Genomic DNA, 21,518 nt, shown 5'->3' with positions numbered 1-21,518 from the left:
GTGTGTGTGTGTGTGTGTGTGTGTGTGTGTGTGTATATCGCTGTAGGCTGCGCCCTTCTGAAGAGCCCTGGAGGAGCCAGTAGGAAGCGCTGAGAGGAACTCACGTGGACTGACTGTTCCAGCAACAATAACAACAGCCATGTGTGTCCCTTCCCTCCCCAAAGTACTGTCCCGCCCCCAGTGGTGGAAAAAGTACTCACATTTTTTTTTTACTTAAGTAAAAGTATCAGTAGGCTACACAATGCAGAAGCACTCTGTTACAAGTTAAAAGTCCGGTAATCAAAATGTACTTGAGTCAAAGTACAAATTTAAGGTATTGGCATCAAAATATACGTAAAAGTACCAAAAGTATGCAGAAGGTCCCATCTCACAACAAGCTTTCAAATGTGTAGAAGAAATCCTTTGAAAATAGCAGATCTGCAAGCTCACGTGGCATTGCAAGTTTGCAACACATTGTGAGCTTGTAGATCGGCTATTTTCAAATGGCCGAAATGTATAGCCTACAGGGCTGAAGTGGTTTATATGTTTTGTGATAATAATCACAATCTAAGTGACTACTAAAGTTTTCAAATAATTGTAGTGGAGTAAAAGTAGGCTACAATATTTGCCTCGCTCTGAGATGTAGTGGAGTAGAAGTAAAAGTACTGAAAATTGGAAATACTCAAGTAAAGTAAAAGTACCTCAAAATTGCAGCGTGTGTGCAGTACTTGAGTAAATGTACTTAATTACTTTACACCACTGCAGCCACGTGTGTCGTCGACTCGCAGTACTTTCCTCCCCGCCTACACTGTCCCATCCCCACATCCTCAACGCATCATTCATTGTAGCTCAATAATGTCAATATTCAACAGCCAGACTTAAGTTATGCAGGATACTTAGCAGACAGCATAATTTGAAAATAGCCTGTGAAATGGGACATTCTGCATAATGATCGAGTACTTTCTATTTTTGGTACTTATAAGTAGCCTACTTTTGATACCAACATTTTTTTTACTCAAGTGAAGTCCATTTTGAATTCCGGACTTTTACATTGCAGTATTATTGATACATGTATTTAAGTAAAACATTGGAGTACTTTTTCCACCACTGAAGTTGTGTAACCACAAAGAGCAAGAAAAAAACTAAAACAAAAAAACTTCACTGGTGGTAAGATGACGTCATCATGGTCACACGAGACATTTCAGAACTATGAAACTCGGAACGCGGGACGTGATGGAAGGAGTACTCACATTTTTTACTTTTTACATGGTTTACTTTACCAATACCTTTTGTTTATATTATACATGGGTGTTACCAATGATACTAATGAAGGCTCTGTTCCATTTAGTATAGCACAGATGATTCTCAGACTTTTTAATTTCCACGACCCTAACTCAGAGTTACACACTCTTAAGGGTCCATTTGGAACCCCCTCAAGGAACCATGAGGGTCCCTGGTCCCCGATTTTAGACCCACATGTAGCAGTAGCTGTAGTGTACCCTCGTAGACGTATTTATGATTCTGACGTTTTCAATCTACGAGAGTTGTAGGGTTCACGCCCCATGGAGACATGGACTTTCTGCACTATGCCCCACAGATACTCCAAACGTGTACAAATTGAAAATAAAGGTGCTTATCCCCAAGCCCCAAATGTTAACTGACTCTACGCGGTAGTAGTTTAATGTAATAATCCATATCTTTCAATAAAGAAGTGTTTTAATGCCGTCTGTGGCCGTATTCTGTCGGAAGTTCCCAATGGGCGGTAGTGACGGGGCGCATCCGGTGAAACCCGGAATTTCACTAAATGTAAACAGGAAGAGTAAACAAGGGTTAAAAAATGGCGTTCGGCCACAGACGGCATTAAAACACTTCTTTGTTGAAAGATATGGATTATTACATTAAACTACTACCGCGTAGAGTCAGTTAACATTTGAGGCTTGGGGGTAAGCACCTTTATTTTCAATTTGTAAACGTTTGGAGTATCTGTGGGGCATAGTGCAGAAAGTCCATGTCTCCATGGGGCGTGAACCCTACAACTCTCGTAGATTGAAAACGTCAGAATCATAAATACGTCTACGAGAGTTGTATACTACAGCTAGTGTAGCAGAGTGTTTCTCAGTGAGCCAACATGCACAATATCAGCACCCTGACTCTGTTTGACCAGAATGGAACAGAGCCTTCATTAGTATCATTGGCAACACCTGTGAATTTCTTCACATTATGGCTGCTGTGCATTTTGTCACATTTTGAACATTTATAACTCAAGTTCCCGCTGGTCGCTGCATCACATCTCCAGAGAACGACGAACCAGACTCCTGCAGCACCGTCAGCACAGCGCAGTGATGGAAGAAGTAGTACTCACATGTTTTACTTAAGTAAAAGTATCAATACTGCAATGCCTATAGGCTACTCTGTTAGTAGAAGTTCCGAATTCAAAGTGTGCTTGAGTAAAAGTGCAAAAGTATCGGCATCAAAATATACTTTAGTTTAAGTACCAAAAGTAAAAGTAGCCTACTTGTGCAGATGGCAGAATGTCCCATTTCACAAGTTAAGTCAAAATGTATTAAAAAAATATTTTGAAAATAGCCGAGCTACAATTGGCTTACAATGCCTGGCATCGGGACGCATTGTGAGCTTGTAGATCTGCTATTTTCAAATGGCTGAAATATATATAAGGCTGAAGTGTTTTGTAATAATAATCAAAATCTACAAAGTAGTAACTAAAGTTACTACAATTCATATAATTGTACTAAAAGTACAATATTTTCCTCTGCGATGTATGGAGTAAAAGTATTGTAAATAGCCTACTGAAGAAAGTAACTAGTAACTAAAGTTTTCATATAATTGTAGTGGATTAAAAGTACAATATTTTCCTCTGAGATGTATGGAGCAGAAGAAGTAAAAGTATTGTAAATACTGAAGAAAGTTAAAAAAAATACCTCAGAAATGTACTTATGTACAGTACTTGAGTACATGTACTTGCTTTACACGCCACTCACTGGCACAGCGGCTTGTTTCATTGGACGCAGACAAGAAAGAAACATTGTTTTTCACGATCAGGAGACAAGCAGGAAGACCCGTTGCAATCACACCATGGAGCTTGGTGGCATTCATTCATAAACATGCTGCTTAAGTGCATAATATAAACTCCTATACTGTCCCTTCACTTTAATGGCTTACTCTGTAGTGTAGCCTATCAGAATATGATTTCATTCCTTGCACTAAATTGATGCAGTGTAGGGACGTATTCAACGTTTTAACCTACTCAGTGATAAAACACGGTCAATAAATAAATGTAGTAGCTATACTCACTCAAAATGTTTTATGCATGTAGGCGAGGCTTAAAGTGCGTTTCATATTCCAACAGCAAGAGGAGCATTTAAACGGATAGATCATTATTTTCATGGGATAGAAAATCATGAATCTTCAGCTCGAGCCCCACTCGGTTACAACCCGCCCCCGGCCGGCCCCCTGAAGTCCTTATCCACCAGTTGATCTGGGAACAGAAAAAAGAACTCAATGTCCCTCTTGCTCCCCGAAAAAGTGGGCCAAACACTGTGCCAACCACTGACTGAGGCCCAGTGGTGTAAAGTAACCAAGTACAGTACATGTAGGATACTCAAGTACAATATTGAGGTACATTTACTTTACTGGTTTTCCAATTTTCAATACTTTTACTTCTACTCCAATACATCTAAGAGGTAAATATTGTACTTTTACTCCACTACAATTATTTGAAAACGTTTAGTTTATAGTTACTTTATAGATTTTGATCATTAGGCCTATTACAAAACATACATTAACCGCTTCAGCCCTATATACATTTTGACCATTTGAGAATACCCGATCTACAAGCTCACAACATCGCCACAAGTTGTGAGCTTGTAGATCTGCTATTTTCAAAATATATTTTTTTAGACATAACATTCTGCATAATGAGTACTTTTACTTTTGGTACTTAAGGTATATTTAGATCAATACTTTTGTACTTTTACTCAAGTAATTTTTGATTACTGGACTTTTACTTGTAACAGACTAGGGTGTTTCTGCTTTGCAATATTGATACTTTTACTTAAGTAAAACAAATTGAGTACTTTTACCACCACTGCTGAGGCCCAGGGCAGAGGGACAAAACAAAAGAGGGGGCAGTAGAGTAGCTGGGAGATGAAGACACTGCAAATATCCACGCAAGCCCTGGTCTCTGCAGCAATATACAGGGCCCCCATCCTAGTGCCGAAGCACATACGTCAAAAACGTTGATGTCGCAATTGGATCATAGCTGATTGCCTGAAGCCCACCTCCGTGTTCTATCTGCCAGTCCTCAAGGGATGAACCAGGCCAGCCATCGGCGGGAGGCTGCTACCCTCACTGTGTCGATGAAGGCACAGAAACATGACTGGCACTGGCAGTACATTTATACCACACAGTTACAGTTAAGAATCAAAGGTTCCCATTATGGGGTTTAGTAAAAAGTAAATGGTCTGATATCAAAATAAACATTATACCTTCATACAGAAAATGATCTATAGAAGCCCAACCTGATCTACCCAATCTGATCTGCCCTCTGATCAGGGTAGTGCTAGACTCTAGCATCTAGACCAGGGGCAGACACTTCCTGCCAAGCAAATCTGTATTGCCCGAAAACAGTCCGCCTCCTTTAATTTCTGTTTTCGCAATCAGTGGGGTCAAATAGTGCTGGCATCGTGCCTTTGGGGCTGTATTTGAGTTGGCATAGCCAGTCTTATTAATTTACCACTGACCTGGTCTGAGAAAAGGGGGGTGGACAGTTGCTGGCAAGAAAATCTGTATTGCCGAATACGATCTGCCCCTTTAATTTCTGTTACTTAAGTGGAGCATAACGTGACTCTTCTCATCCATGAGACCACTTACCTTTTCAGCATGAGCGTGGAGAAGCAGGAACAGTTGCGGCCTGGGTATATGGTTGTGACGTCACACACTAGGACCCCAAATGGCTCCTTGAAGATTTGCACTCTTTAAGACATTGACAGACTTGTAAATTCAACATTTGTAACTAAAGACTGCAGAAAAGGCCATTACATGTTGCCAATATAAATACTGGATGAGATTTGTGTGTTAAAATTATAGTAGGACTTTCTTTTAGTGAGGGGGTAGGGGAACTTGTATACGTTTCTCTGTTGTAGGCCATTTGTTTGCTGTTCTTACCCGACATGCATGCACACATTGGTCTGAATCTCACTTTGTTCCCTCATCTGCTCGTATAAAACTTGTTTTGTTCGGTAATACATTGACAATCTGGTGATATAGACAGTTTTATAGTATTATAATGATTATAGTACACACATCAAGTTACTTTATCATTTGTCTATGTTGCTGGAAATCCAAATATCCTAAATAAGTTTAATTCAAAAATGTTAACAATGGTACTGTAAGTCACATTTCTTTTTGACAGATACTGGGAAAATCGAGATACAAAATAAAATGTACTAACTAGTTACCTTGAATACAAAACAGTTCCAGCAAAGTAATAATTAATACCATTAAAACAAAGAAGCTGACAGATTCAATATATTTTTTTATCTTTATTGTTGAATGCGTGGCCACAAATATATTGGTTTTCCTTCACACTGTGCATGAAGGGACAGTTACTATGGAGAGTGATGGTAGATTGGATATATATTCTAGGAGTTCACAGGGGTCCCAAACACAAGTGTCTGCTTTCCTCTGGGGAAGCAACAGGCCCCTCTCTCCTTGTTGACTACCAATGGCATGATACTGATGCTACTCAACATCTTCCTAAAATGACACCATGATAAAAAGTCTGGGTTACTATAAGTATTATTCTTTTCTTTCATTCCGAGAACTGAAGGCCTGGTTTAGTGGAACAATACACAATGGCAATCCCCTCCCTTTCCCTAAACATTCCTCTGCATTTCATTCAGCAACAGCTTACAAAAACGCAAAATAAAGTACATTTGAGTACAAAAATAAAATCCAAATTACAAACAAACAGGACAAACCCGTCATGTTGTCTTATTTTTTTTTCTTCTCATACACAGATTAACACAATACATTAGTCACTGGTCACCAAAAGTACACCGCAAATAAAGGAAAAAAGAAAACAAAAAGATTAGCCATATAGGAAATGAACAAATCCGGAGAAGTGTAGATGCATCGTCCTCAACCCTTTCTGCAACTCTACTCTGAGTTAGGAGACCCTTGTTGTATCGTAAGGCTGGAAGCTTGGTAAGCCAAGGTGTCAGATGAAGACTTGTATATTTTTTCTCTCTCTCTCTCAATGGTTTTTCTTCATATTATGACCCTTGCCCTTTCCAAACCTGCCCCAGCCAGAGTCCGTCGACCTTGTGACCCGCTCTCAAACAGACAAGAGGGGAAAAAGGGAGGAAGGGACGGAAACCTAAAAACACTGCTCTATATATTCATATGGACTTATCTGAGCATGAATGTGTACGTGATGTGTGTGTGTGTGTGTGTGTGTGTGTGTGTGTGTGTGTGTGCACCTACGCAGATGCAGTTTTTCTCGACACATATGTACTCATTTGCTAACATACAGTATACGCCTGGCTAAAGATGAGAACCAGGGGCACTTAAGTTTCATTAACATCCCTGTGATTTCCTCATCCAGACCGCTAGGGGTTACTCTTTTATGTGTGGGATAGGGGGTAGAGGCGGAAAGATCTTCCGTTTCTCATAGCCCCGTTTTCGCCCACGTCTCTTTGCTTTTTTTCCTTATCCTCCATTGTATTAACTTTTCCTCCTCAGCTAAGCCTCAACTCGTTTGTCGCTTCCATCTTTCTTTTCTCTGAGTTGATTTTTTCCCCCTTGGATATGCAGATGCACACAGAGCCGAAGAGTGGAAGTGGGAGAGAGACAGAGACACAGAGAGAGAGAGAGGGGGGAGAGAGAGAGAGAGGGAGCGACTGTTGCGACTTATCAGCTGTCCGCCATGCCGACCTTGTTCCTTCGGACCTCTCAGCCTATCTCCTTCCACTGCCGGTAGAAGTCCACAATGTTCTTCAGCTCCATCCCGGCCACGCCCACTGCTTGGATGGCCGCCTGGTTATCATGGGAAAATGAAGGAGGGAATCAATGAATGAATAGATAATTAAATCAATAAAGCTCTCCTCGCTTTGCGAAATATAACATGAAAAAACATAACATTTTGAGCAAACCTCTTCCCCTTGAGTCCATGACAGAGAATGTAAGTACAATACACTGAAAATACTAGATCACACATTATTTTAAGCATCCAATACATGGAGTAAAAGGGACTGACCAGAAAAATATTCACATGTTTCTAGATGGACCATGATAGTAGATAATTTAGTCTTTTAATTTAAATGTATTTGATTTGATAAAAGCATCATGAAAGTATGCAAAATCCCCACTGAACATGCTTCGTATTGTGCACATATGTAGTCGGGACTATCGGGCAGGAACGTAAAGCAGGAGGTGGGCACCTAATCAATGGACAGACATATTGGACACCATGTTGGCATTTCAAATTATACAGTAAAAAGGAAAATTCCAAAACGGACCAGAAAGGCTGTGCTGTAGAAGATGCCACTATCACAACCAACAAAGTGTTAGGAAAGTGCTTATATCCACCAGCTGACATGATAAATACTTTGGATCTGTTAAAAAATTCACTATTGGGAAATGATTGGTGATTTAAAAAGTTTTGAACACAACCAGCAGATGGCGTTAGGTATACACGTTCCCTTCCCTCTATACATCCATGGTAGAAAGTCTAGAAACCTTTTCAGCATTTGCAGTGGGTGAGAAGATTTATTTTTCATGAAAAGTCTTCTATACCACATCCAGAGTTTAGTACATCCATGCTAATTGCACATGGGTTTTAACTAAAAACTAAACTTATTATTCAACTATTCTTATCAATGTATTCATTGAATTATGTTTTCAACAGTTGTTTTAAACAAAATCATCATTATGTAATTCATCTTAAGAAAAAGCCTAGTGTTACCTGTTCATCATTATGCAATAAATAGTAGTACTCTCAAACGTACTCTCAAACGTTTTGCATATGGTTCATCACTAACATGAAACGGCGAGGAAGGACATAAAATAATCATCTTTTTCAAAATGCCTGACTGAAGTAATGGATGCAGTGAGGTCATCCAATTACTTTCACCATACTGTAGGGGTGGTAAAGGTACACAACATGCATGGTTAGGTAGAAAACATCAATGTTGTTAACTCATTTGAAACTGCACCACACAAATGTGAATATCACTGCTGCTAGTAAAAACAAGAAATGACAAAGTCATAATATACCCGCTTGCGGCAGGCTATTTTTGCCCCAATCTGCAGTACAAAATGTAAAAGTTGTCATTAAAATAAAATCTCAGCCATTCGAATGCAACAAAAATAACTCCACAGAGGTTCATTGGTTGGCTGCCAATATAAAGTGTGTGTGTGTGTGTGTGTGTGTGTGTGTGTGTGTGTGTGTGTGTGTGTGTGTGTGTGTGTGTGTGTGTGTGTGTGTACAATATCAATGATAGTGAAAATAATTGATCTACAATCTCACAGATCTGCTATTTTCACCAGCTGATATAGTTACTTCATAATGTAGCCTACCCTTACCCAAGTCAAAACTACAGTGTTTCACTTAGAAATGTATGAACAACAAAAATGAAGACACACACACACACACACACACCCAGGAGGACTGGTTGATAGTGTTGTATGCATTGTTCCTGGACAAAAGACCGGTGGTGACCAGTTAGTATTCATTTATGTATGAAAGAAAGAAACTATTTTCACAATAAACGAAGTGAGTCCATAGAATACAGGTAGCGTAAGGGCAGTCATGTTAAAAACATCAACAGTGGTGGAAAAAGTACTGTAATGTTTTACTTAAGTAAAAGTATCAATACTGCAATGTAACCCTAACCCTTTATAAAAGTGAAGCTCACAACTTGTCTTTTGATTTCACTGTTTGAAACAGCTAGGCTTGAGTTGTAATGCATAACTGCAAGTTTGCCCTTTTCACTACTGGCTTACATGAAAGAAAAACCCAAATGGGTCCATTTGGTTTCATTAATGTCTTTTGTAAATGAAGTATTCAATAAAACGTCATAATAAAAAATAGCAGATCTACAAGCTCACAAGGCAGCAATGCGTTGTGAGCTTGTAGATCTGCTTTTTTCTGATGAAATGCAGCTGATTTTAGCGTCATACCTTACATGAAAAATGTTGCTACAGTAACCTTGGTTGTAGTGTGTATTCATTCATTTGTAAACAGGGCAGTCATGTTAAAAACAGCAACAGTGGTGGGAGAAGTACTCGTACTAGTGTTGCCATGTATACTAATTACAAGCGACCTTGTTTTCTGTGAAGTTGCTTGTAAATGTAGGTAGTTGCTTGTTATTTGTTATTATTTTGTTGTGAGCTTGTAGATCGGCTATTGCCAAGTCGTCTATTATCAAATAGCCGATGCATATAGGTTTGAAGTGCTCATGTAGCCTAATAGTCACTTAAGTCTTTGGGCTTGTTTTCATTGACCTGGTTGCTTATTTTTCTCTCAAAATCTGGCAACCGTGTCATTGTTTACACCAACGAAGAAGAAAATGGCGGAAGTGATCCTCTTTTCCAAGGCCCGTGTGAAAGACAGTATTATGTTGAGAAAATATAAAGTCATTACAGCACCATAACATGGTTAATACATTTTATTTTGGGATGTACAATACATGAAAATTACGAGAGTAATAACGCGAATTGCGTCGATAACTAATGGGGAGCGGACATTAGCGCGCTTGGCTAAAAACAGTTAGTTAGTAACATCATACAAGCTAACTATTAGCCAAATTCGGCTAGCGGTCGGAGGACTGCATAGTCCCATAGCTTGGGAGGACGAGGCCGCCCGTTCAGAGTATGGGAAAGTATCCCATTGGCTTAAACGACAGCCAATGACGCAAATCTGTCGAACAAATCTGTCGAATGCAAATTTATCTGTCGAATGCAAATTTGTCGAATGATGAGTCGTAGGTCTGCCTCTTCATAGACCCGCAGCTTTCGCTAAGCGGGTAAAAAACACTGTGGTGCAAATGCAGCCCCACATATTCTTTTGCTTGGTAATTCAGATCGGGCCAGAGCAATAACAAATGTCATTGCTGTGCGCTCCAGTTTTCCGGGCCGTCACTTAATATGTTCGTATGGGAACTCAGATTTTAAGTAGCCTATGTTCCATCCGCAAACTACTTTGCATTCGGATCGGAACACATCTGCACTGTACAGAAAGTCCTATACCGAAACGGTCTGGTACGTATACATATACTGCTACCAAACAGACAGAAATACAAAATAGCTTCTATAACTTTTGGTTCTTTAGAGGTAGGTGGCAAGGCGCGCACATAACACTCACTGGTTAATTTTGTATTTTAAAAATGTATTCTCGAAATGTAGGTCGGTCTAGGGTAACGATACAATTGTTTGTTTGAAAACCTATCTGCATGTATCACTTAGGTAATCTCATCTCTTGGTGAATGTAGTCAGATCAGTGTTACAAACTGTTACAAGTTACAACTTATTTATAGTGTTAAGAACTTTGCACAAGTACTCCAACTATGATTAGTGACAGACCTTCATAGGTGCATTCCGGTTACACAGCTCTTCCACTAAGTGGCCGGTCAGGATGGTCACCATGCCGGCTGTGTCTTCATCTCCGTTGCTCTGGGATACCGTAAGTTGACGGCAGCTGTCCACCATCTTGTATAGATGCCTGAGAATAAACCACAGACTCGTTTCATGAGAACTATATTTCTATAGCAATTTTCTTAATACATTAAGACCTGATTTCGATTAAAAAAAATGTCTTCTAAATCCTAACAGTTTTCTCATTGTTACATTGCTATATCAGTGGTTTTCAAACTTTTTCATGTCAAGACAAAGACCCCCAAAATCATATGTATGTATTTGGCCGCAGATGACAGATGCTTTTCCGGTTTTAATGGGTCAAAGTTACATTACACCACAGTTTGAGCATGTCAGGACTCACCAGGCTTCGATATCCTGCCGTTTCAGTTTGTCTCTCTCAAAACTCCGCCCTGACTCTTTCTGGCATCGAATGTACCTTCACACAATAACAAGTTAAATATTTAAACAGATGTAACAGGGAAGAGATCCAAACAAAAAATGAAGCAAGGTTGGGAAAAAGTAATGTCACATTATGGCTATTTTATGTACAAATTAGAATGATTGCACTGAGTAGAATGCATACCTACAATGGTAAATGTTGCATTTATATAGCGTTTTTATCCAACCTACTCATCGGGACAAGTTAAGGTTCAGTGTCTTGCTCAAGGACACTTCAACACGAAACCAGCGAACCATCCAATTCCCAAGTGGCCGCTCTACCACCTGAGCCAATGCCGCCCCTACCTCTACCAATGCTATGCAATTGACCTCTCATGATATGACCGATTATGTAATTTTTACCTTAACGTTTTTGATCTAAAGTTAATAATTTCTTCAGGGCATCCTACTGATGATTTTCTCACTAAGTGTCTATCTAGTGCCTATCCGTTCGATTTTGAGCCTGAACCGAGACCCAAATAATCTTTTTGGTATAGCCTAATGATCCTTCTCATCAAATCTCATGGAAATCCACCCATCTGTTCTTAATTTTGACCGTGATCTTTTCGACCCAAGAGATAATCCACCATGTTCTATGACAATCTGGCCATCTAATTCCACAAAAAACTGTTGGAATGGGGCACAAACATAACACCACCTCAGCGATTTTTAGCGGCATGGCAACATTATGTTAAAAAACGAAATAAAAACAAATCTGGCCAATCAAAAACGACACTTACCTATTTCCTTTGCGGAATTCAGACTCGAGAAAGCGGATGCCGTCCCTAGCACCAGGATTTTCCTTCTTCAACATGTCAAGTCCATCAATCACTATGACATGAAATTAGATAAAAACTTCAGATTAAAATTTTTAAAAAATGGCAAACCTGTCAAATCAAACGATGGTAATAATAATAAGAACCAATCCTTCTAAATATGTAAAGAAAAGAAAGACAAGCACAGATTCTGTACAGGCGGTTTTAATTACATACATAGTAATGCTCTACTAAAGGTGGATCAATGATGAAATGTACCTCATGGGACTGGGGCGGGGGAAAGGTAGAATATCCCTGTATGAGATGACTTGTGTTCATGCTTGTATTCATGATTGCGTACAGTTAATTTCTGATGCAGTCAACCTTGAAGAGGCTGGGTGTCTGCCTGAGTGCCTGATAGATGTTTCATCAAATTGACGTATTCATGGCATCTCTTACAATTTGGCACAGTTTTATGGATTAATTTGCCTTTATTGTTGACCGTGTACCCAAACTGATATCATGGTGAAAAGCTGTATGTAAGAAGACGACTACTGGACCTTCCGAGATGAATTTACCTACTGATGCCCGTTACTTAGGAAATCCCGAAATTCCATTTAAAAAGTAAAATAATTTAAAACTACCGTTGCATATTTCCCAAGTGCATCCATTTTCACACAACTGTGCTGGTTGTTCTTCTAAAAAGCCTTGATGAAGCTCCAAATTCAGCTAGGGGGAATTTGAGTGGAACTTCACTAGAAAAATGACTTTTTACATTTAAATTATTCAAATAATGCAATAACAATTTTAAGTTCTGCGTCTTACAGAAAATGTAATCTAATGACACTAAAACGCAATGCTAGTGCCTGATTTATTCGTCATGCAGTGTGTCGCTCAGCAACAATAACGTATTTTGAGCCGAACCCCCATTAGCCGAAGAATAAATCAGGCTTATTATTTAAAAAGTACTTTTTTAAAGAAGGTAAAGTAGAGTTTGCATGTTCTCCCCGTGTCTCCTAGAGTAGTTAATACCCTCACAAAAACATGTAATCCTGGTCACTATACTGCCTCCCCCTGGTCAGCCGGGGCGCCTGATGGAGGGGAAGGGAACTGGTTGGAATAACGTGTTCCTTCCACGCGCTACGTCCAACCAGGGACACTCCCCCCTGTCAGGTGACGAAGAAGGTCAGTTGGCTCTCATGCATTGAAGGAGGCATGAGCTTGGCCCTGGGCTCCCTAGGCTGGTAGGGGGAGTGTAGTGCCCAGGATCACTTTGGCATCGGGTGAAAAAAAAGGGTTACAAAAATCGAGGGATAAAAATTATTTAAAAAAAAAAGAAGGTAAAGTAAACCCCATTAAACTAATTAAACATTACAGGATACAGGCATGGTAGGATATGGTGAGACAGGTACAAGACACAAACCTGTGCGCGGAATGATGATAATGAAGCAGCCACTGCTGGCCAACTGTCTGATGAGGTTCAGGTGCTGGCAGAGGGCGGCTGTGTCTGGCACCAGGTAGGGCGACATAGACGACTGGGCTTTGGGCTGCTGCAGGCTACCCTCTAGCTGGGACACCTCCAGCTGCAAGGAACCAGGGATGGGGAGATAAAGGCCTGATTTATAAGTGGCCGTAGGACAGTGTCCTGCACCGGAAATAGCAGATCTAAAATCTCACAATGTGTCGGCGGCGTCTTGTGAGCTTGCAGATCTGCCATTTTCTATACGGGACACCATCGTGCGATGGAGCATACATTTAGGCACTACACCAAACATGAGATTTAACGACTTCCGTGACTGCCATTTATTTGTAGCCATCTAACAATGTTACACTTATTCAACAGTTGTTTCAATCTCCCAGACCAGACCAGACTATATATATATATATATATATATATATATATATATATATATATATATATATATATATATATATATATATATATATATATATATGTTTTTTCATTAGCTCATGATAGTTAGATCTACTAACGTGGATACCAGGGCACACCGTTAAGTGGATTATATGAGATACTGCAATAACTACAAACACTGCATTGGTGGAGGTGTTGGTACAATGGGGGCAATGTATTTGAACACCACAGCACTTGGTTAATGTCTGACCTGCAGTCGAAGTTGAGCCATGTCCCTCATCAGGCGATTTCGACGAGCCTCCTCTTCAGCCTGGAAAATAAGGAAGGAGACTCCATTGTCAGAGATGGCACAACCACTCTCTCACACAAGTGTAATAAAAGACAATTTCAAATAAATATGGGTAACCTGTGGCCACGCCTAATTGGCCTATTTGACGGTCACTCACCATGCGGAACTGTGCCTTGGCTTGCTGCACCAGGTTGTCTTGTTCCGATTGGCTGATGCTGGTGAAGATGCCTGCCTCCGGGTTGAAATGCAGCACATTGCCCTGGAGATTGGTGAGGAAGTGGCCAAAACTGCGGATGCAGCACACCCGTACCACACACTGAGAGATAGAGGGGGAAGAAGAGGTACTAAGCACCATACAAAGTAAACCATTGAAGAGAGATTCAAAGAAGTGTTAAGAGAAAAGATGACACAATGAGGGAATTGATCATTGCGTTGGTGATGGCTGTGAAAGCGAAAATGCAATGTTGAAATAAAAAGCTATGCATTTTTCTGAAAAAAGCATCAACGTCATTTGCGTTGACACTTTAAAAATTTAACTCTTCCGAGTGACATGGTCATGTAACAAAACAGTTGTTGCAGTTGCAAACAATGGTTTGCCTGGTGAGAAGCAAAGCTATTTCCTTATAGGTTACCTTACAGACCAAACCTAAAACCAAACTGAATGTCTGGCAATGTCTGTCAGGAAACAAGCGTTATCGGTCTGAGATAATGACAATCTGGCATGTGTGAGAGAAGTGTGTGAATACCTCCTGCAAGGGGCTGAGGGTGGGTCTGTGTCGAGTGAAGTCAAAGCGACGGTGTGCCAGGCTGAGGGCAGGCAGGTGGCGTAGTGCCAGATCCTCGGGCAGCAGCAGACTCTGGACTAAGTTGGGTTGCTCGCACTGATTCAGCAGCTCCGTCACCTCAGAGCTCAAGCCCAGTTCTACAACACATACATGGTGGTGACCTTCAATTATCCATTTTATTTCTGCGGAGGTCTGTTTTTATTTATTTCCTTTATTTATAGTCCTTTATGTCGCAGTGGTACGCGGGGCAAACATAGCTTTAGTTCCACATCAGTCACGGTCTTGGCCTCTGTTATGGTTTGTGTGCAGAATACAGTGGAAATTATATTTTCCTTCGGATTCTTTATAATATAATAAAAGCCTACTGGCAGAAAAGTACTTTAATTTGTATTTTTCTCACAAGTGGCAGAGAAAGACAACAGAGATGGGTAGCGAAAAAGCAGTTAGTATTGATTTTCAAGGTGGACAATATATACCATGGATAAAAAACAATTTAATTCGTCATCATTCAGCTCTATCACTGGGTTACAGTGATAGAGCAGATGTCAAAAGCGCAACAAATAATAGGTATACATCTCCTATTATATGTCTCACTGTAACTGTCTACTGGTTACTCACCTGCTTCAAGCATTTTACTGCCATCTGGTAGCAGGTTTAGTAGCACTGAGAGTCGGTTCCACAAGCTCTGAGAACTCTGTAAAAAGGATAATGGATTAGACTTTAACCAAAAGAAAAAATAATGAAGGTCATTGTTAGATGGACAAAATGAGATGCCATGCCCTTACCTGTGCACACATTAGAATAATGTCTGTGTTTGTCCTTAGCCAATCGACAAAGACCTTCACAACCCTGATGAGCCCCTGATTGGTCAGGATCTCCAACTTCTCTGACAGCGTCTTTTCGCTGTGTAACGATTGGTTGCTATGTTGGCTACCTTCCGACTCTGAGTCCAAGTCTAGAAATAGAGGTAAATCAGTCATAAGGAGCGACCAGTTGACATTTTGAGTACGGTCTGAATTTCTCAACAATGCTGGGTAAAACATTTACATAAAGTGCAGCATAGGCAGCAAGAGAGTCCTTCATGTGTACCGTCATGTGACGTGAGATGAACACAATGGGTACAGTAACGTGTCTAACGTGTGTTATGTAAGCACTTTCAAGACGCACTGTAATTATGGTACCGGTAAAGGTTTTCTACCTGTATTCTGACAGGTTAGGGGGACATAATAGTGACGGTACGAAATATACCGGCATTCGAAATCGGCGCCTGTTCCCACAGGACGCCAACATTTAATATACTAGTAAATTAGATTGCAGGCAAAATTGCAGGTAAATGAAATTACACTAACCCAAGGGTCAGTCTTTATTATTTTCAAGTAAAGGAAATGGTACCGTACCATTTTCATTGGTTCCATTGGCAGTACCAGGACTCATGTCGCAGGGAGAGTCCCCAGGAAGAGGAGGTGTTTCTTGGGAGGGGGTGGCGGAGGCATCGGTGGGGGTCGGGGTGGGGTTGCCTGAGGAAGACGGAGCCTGAGGCCTCAGCAGCACGTTGCTGAAGGTGGGCGCCAGGCGGAAGCAGCGCTTGGCCTGGAAGAGCTGCGAGGACATGGCCTGGAGATTACTGCTGATGCTGGGGTCACTGCAGGCAGGCAGCAGGGGGCCGTTGGTGGTTGGAGGGATGTCACCCTCCCGATCTTCCTCCTCTTTTGCCCGTTCTTCCTCATCCGTGTGCTGCTGCTCCCGCGCCTGACCCTCTGGGTTTTCTGAGCTGTCCGCGTCTTCAATGTCTTCCAGGTCCGAGCGCGACTCCTGGCTGTTCATGTCGGAGTCAGTCTCCACGTCGAAAGCTGTCCCCCCCTCCTCCTCTTCTTCCTCTTCTTCTGACCCGCTTCCCCAGCTGCCCTCCTCACCCATTGGGTCCCTCTTGCGCTCCTTGCCGAGGGAGGAGGTGGTGGTGTCGAGTGGAAGTCTGGAAGACGAGGTGCCTCTTGACGAGTCCACACGGCCCCTCCTTTCGTCGTCATCCTCGTCTTCGTCACTCTCAAAGCCCTCGCTCAGATCGCTCTCGTCCTCCGGGCGGCCACCCTTGCGGGCGCAGCGGCGCCTGCGGAGTCGGGACAGGCGGCCGTACTTCTTCTTCTGCCTCCGTTTCTCCTCCTCCAGTTTACGCTGCTCAGCCATGTCACCACCACTGTCGTTTTTCTTGGCCCCGCCCCTCCCAGAGGCATCTCCCTCCTTCTGCTCGTCATCTTCATCTTCCTTCTCCAGCGAGCCGTTGTGCAGCGGCCTCTCGTCATGGCCGCCTGCTGCTGGTGGGGCTGACGGGTCCCTCGCCTCCAGTTCGTCTGGGGGGACAAAGGTTGTATGCATGGATTAAAGCAAAATAAAATCTCACGACTTTTGTTTGGCCTAATCTGTGATTTATGAAACGGCGTGAAAGGGCCCCCCACACACTAGCACCATGTTTCATAAACATTTAGCACAATATGTGCAATTATAATGTTTTAGTAGCAATACAGCCAAACCAGTTGAAGAAATTGTTGATTGAGGTTTTAACATCCAAGATCATTTGGGTTTTCCGGAGGCTTGAACATTATTATTATAACATTATTCCATTGCTGGTGTGACCGAATACTCTTTAAACTAATAACCGAAAACAGGTTCTCTACAAGCTTACAACGCGTCGTAGCGCTACGTACTGTAAGCTTGTAGATGACATGCTTCCGTAGAAAACCTTTAATCCATGTGTATGTTGTTTTATAAGAACAGGAAGTCATATGAGCCCAACAGCAAACCAGGGTAACGGATAACTGGTCTGCTTTTTTTGATCAGCTGCTTCATGTGGCATATCATTTATTCTCTGTATTTGTTTTTAATCATTTAATCAAATATAATAAACCAGACAGTTCTGCTCTAACATTTATACTAACTGACCCACATCAGGGTTTGCAATAAACATTAATGTGTCAATGTACCATATGTAAAGGGTTTATCAGAGAATGAATTTAGTGTGTTGATGACTTTTTCAGGTCAGGAAGCCTGTCGAATCAATTTATTTGACTACACATCTCACACGTAAATAATATTTGATCTGGAATATTATTACAGATGAGCAAGATATTAATTATAAACAAACAAAACATTTTCTTTATGTTAATATTTATGTTCATGTATGTGGTGATAATAAATATAATTTTAGAGCATTTTACTTCCAATCCATTCCTCCTTTAATACCACTATGCAGTGCACTCTTGACAGATAGAGAGAGAGGGATAGACTAAGAGAAATATATTAACCTTCTTCCCTCTCTTCAGCTCTTAATCCTGGTGTCTTTTAGTACTTCTCTCCAACGTGATCATTTTTTGTCACATCTACTTTTTGAGGCCACTCTCAGACATTTGCAGCTCAAGCTGTTGGTTGATTGAAATGTTGTGGCTCCAGGAAGAGAAGCTTATTCTACCACTACAACCATTTGAAGTGGTCCATGTTAAAGAGTATGTTCACACCGTCCGTAGAAAAAATAGGCACTGCGCCTTTTTACATTTAAAAGGTACTGTAAGTGATATTTTTGGGGGGTTAAAACAAAGTCTATGGTTACAAAAATAATTCTCTATTCAGCAATAATTCCTAGCACAATGTCCGTCTCTATATTACTGAGATTGTTCAGTAATAGGGGTCTCCCCGGCTCTTTTTTTTCATTTTCAGGAAGGACACCAATTTCATCCGATCAGAGAGAACCCATTTATCAGCTTTAATTTCATTCGTTCCAATTTCAATTTGTGTGTATGACGTGGCCCATTTTGTATCAGCTGACAAATCACGATAAATTGTCTCGGGTTTGCTGGCTCAACCCTCTTTCCAATTTCCTTTTGCTTAACCTGAAGTCAACTTTAAAACAAGCTTTGTCCAGACAGAGCTCGTGCACGAGGTTGTGATATGTCCTGTACCATTGTCGGGGCTGGAGGATGCTGTGTCTTTCATTTTCAGCAGAAAAATCACCTCAGGCAGCACTTTTTCTTCATAACAGGCAGACGGTGTGAACAGACCCTAAGCGTGGAAAATTAGATTTGCCTGCCCACCTGCGTTGTCTGTGTGCAGTGGAGGCACCTGGCTCTCTCCTTCCTCCAGTTCAGCCTGCAGGCGGATGTTAACATGGTTGACCAGGTGGGAGAACAGGGCCAGCGTGAAAGCTATGGAAGCGCTGTACTGCTTCGAACCTACAGCAAGAAAGAGTCACACTTTATTAAAATGAAATGAACAGGGAAAAAGGCTTTCATTTGAAAATCTTGTCTGGAACTATTCTATTATACCAGAGTGAGAATTTTAAATGGTAATGGTATATTTTCTCTAACTATTTCAAATGACCATTTTCGTCTCTTTTTTTCTATACCCACAAAAGGTTTTAATGTAACATTTGCATTTTAACAAATGGCTTTTTTCCTTTTTCTCCCAATTTAGTCGTTATGCCAATTCTCTATTTACTGTAGGTCATGTGGGAGGGTGTAAACAAGCATCTCCTCTAACACACATTAAGTCACCGCCATTTCTTTTCAGCAGACAAGTGACGAGTTTCACTGGGAGGACGTAACACATGCAAAGAAACACACTATCCGACCCAAGTTCTGAGCCCTGCTGAACAGGTGCCCTGACCAACTGGTAGGAGCCGCTAGCGAAGCGACAGAGATTAACCTCCCCCACCGAGCCTCCCACCCTCAAACACGGCCAACGGTGTTGTTTGGAACCCTCAGCCAAGCCCAAGGCACCGGAGGATTCAAACCGCAAATCTACGAATGACTTCATCGGTAGGAAGGTTTGATCATTTCAAATGAGATCTTTTTTTTATCCAGGAAGATGAAGCCTGTGGTTTAGCTTGGAATCCCCACCGATGATGAAATTGTTAGGCAGTTTTCTGAGCTGTTCATATAGCCCACTTCTGAGACACAGAGCGAGTAGACGGATATGGTGCCATCTTACAACATTAGTGAGGACCACTTGGTTGAAAAATGGGTGACATCCCTGGATCAGTAATCACTATAGTGACAGGCAGTGCCGTCTTAACCAGCTGCCGAAACACTGACCTCCTCTCTTCAGGCTGTGCACCACCATGAGGCATGTGACCACCATTTTGAAGACCAGGGCGTCGGGTAGGACGGGGCAAGTGTTGTCGGCGTGTGGCTCCTCGTCCTCCTCACTGGGGGAGTGGTGAGCACCGCTGGGCGCCGGCAGCGGCAGGTAGAAAAGCACCAGGTTGAAATCTTCCAGCACCGACTGGCACAGTGACGTCAGCTCTGTCTCCATCGTGCTGCAGGGGAGAGGAGGGAAACAGCTGAAATGTGACGCGACTAGCGAAACGATTTTGAGGCGAAACTATTAGGGCCGTCACAAACAAATCATTGTCATTTAAATAATTGCAATTTTACGATTGAAATGTGTTTTTGACATTGAACATTTGATGACATTTTGGTTTGCCTATTAAGCTTTGTAAACAAACATTGTACCGGGCATTTATAGCAAATAACTAAATAAATATGCAATGAAATGATGGACAATGACCGGTAGCAATAATCATTACAATAATGTAAATATGGCCTAGTTTTGGCCATATTTAATAACTTTATACTTTCAAAAAACTAAGAAAAATGCGGAAATAGCTTATCTACAAGGTCATCGCGACACATGATCTGCAATTTCCGCATTTTTTAAAAACGTTTGGATATTTATGAAAAACATATCAATTTATACCAATGAACAAAACGATAAAATAATAAATAAATGCTATTAGGCGATTATGTAATAATTCTAACAGGCCTATGAACTATCAGGGAACTCTGTCGTATGGTGGTCCATGCGTCAGCCTATCGTTATTGTACTTTATCTACAAGAACAAAAAGGTGACGCATAAGATTTGTAAACTACTTTCTGTCAGTACGGGTGTCTCTGGATGCTCCAGACATGTTATGGCACCTAAACAGTGTATAGAAACAGTGCTTTCATACCATTATCTCAGGTCACATAACCTGTGGTGGGCATTGATGTTTCATACGTTGTATTTTCAACGCACGTTGAACAGACAAGCAGTTAGGTGTGAATTGCCAACCTGATAACTGGTTACACCCCGGATTGACACCCACAGGGGACATAATCTGCTATCCTGGCCCTTTGGCCTGGAGGAGATCCCAATGGAACTGCTCAATACAAATCTATAGAAAAGTCTTGTCACATATTCTTGTTTTGAGTCTCACAGCACCGAGATGCGGTCTGCTTATAACCAGCACTTGGCATCGGAGAGAACACTTGTTCTGTGTCATTCCGTCGGGCTGTGGTATATATGTTCTGTTAGCCAGATGTTAATTGATTGGTGTATTTTAATTTGTCAGACAAAATCGGCCTAAACATTGTCCTTTAGCCAGCGTTAATAGATAGTCGTTAGCCAAGTAGTCCGGGGAGGAGAAGAAAGTATTTGTTATGTGTTGTTATGTTATGTTGCAAGACACCCTCGTCCCAAGCAGGGTTCGTTCATCCCTGGTTGAAAGTTTCACCTCGGGTCAAGAACGGCTGTAGATGAGATTCCTAGTAGTATTTAGGACTAACTGTCTGAGCCTGATTCTTGATGTTGATCTGGCAAACTCACTCTGTTCTCTCCCGGACTTCAGAAAACGGATTACTGATACCTGAGCTTGTCGTTATATATTGCACTCTCTCACATGATATCATGCTTTATTAAACCTTGTGAATCATTT

At 41.3% G+C, this 21,518-nt stretch overlaps 1 protein-coding gene across 1 annotated transcript in view; it reads right to left on the bottom strand.

Annotated features, from left to right (window-relative positions):
- Positions 1-5,542: 5,542 nt before the first annotated feature.
- smg5 (SMG5 nonsense mediated mRNA decay factor) overlaps positions 5,543-21,518 on the bottom strand; it is a 32,204-nt gene continuing 16,228 nt past the window's right edge. The window contains exons 10-22 of the mRNA XM_080425511.1: positions 19,857-20,080; positions 18,858-18,995; positions 16,173-17,123; positions 15,561-15,730; positions 15,394-15,469; positions 14,737-14,912; positions 14,148-14,306; positions 13,952-14,011; positions 13,252-13,411; positions 11,814-11,904; positions 10,997-11,071; positions 10,582-10,720; positions 5,543-7,035 (exon numbers count right to left, since the gene is read on the bottom strand). Of these exons, the coding sequence (XP_080281637.1) occupies positions 6,952-7,035; positions 10,582-10,720; positions 10,997-11,071; positions 11,814-11,904; positions 13,252-13,411; positions 13,952-14,011; positions 14,148-14,306; positions 14,737-14,912; positions 15,394-15,469; positions 15,561-15,730; positions 16,173-17,123; positions 18,858-18,995; positions 19,857-20,080 (2,503 nt within the window). The 3' untranslated portion in view covers positions 5,543-6,951. The remainder of the gene's footprint in view (positions 7,036-10,581; positions 10,721-10,996; positions 11,072-11,813; positions 11,905-13,251; positions 13,412-13,951; positions 14,012-14,147; positions 14,307-14,736; positions 14,913-15,393; positions 15,470-15,560; positions 15,731-16,172; positions 17,124-18,857; positions 18,996-19,856; positions 20,081-21,518) is intronic.

The sequence above is a fragment of the Gymnoscopelus braueri genome, assembly GCF_963280865.1.
Source record: "Gymnoscopelus braueri genome assembly, chromosome: 4".
In the NCBI taxonomy this organism is placed as follows: domain Eukaryota; kingdom Metazoa; phylum Chordata; class Actinopteri; order Myctophiformes; family Myctophidae; genus Gymnoscopelus; species Gymnoscopelus braueri.
The sequence above is the reverse complement of the archived record's forward strand: the minus strand, read 5'-3'. Positions and strand labels throughout refer to the sequence as shown.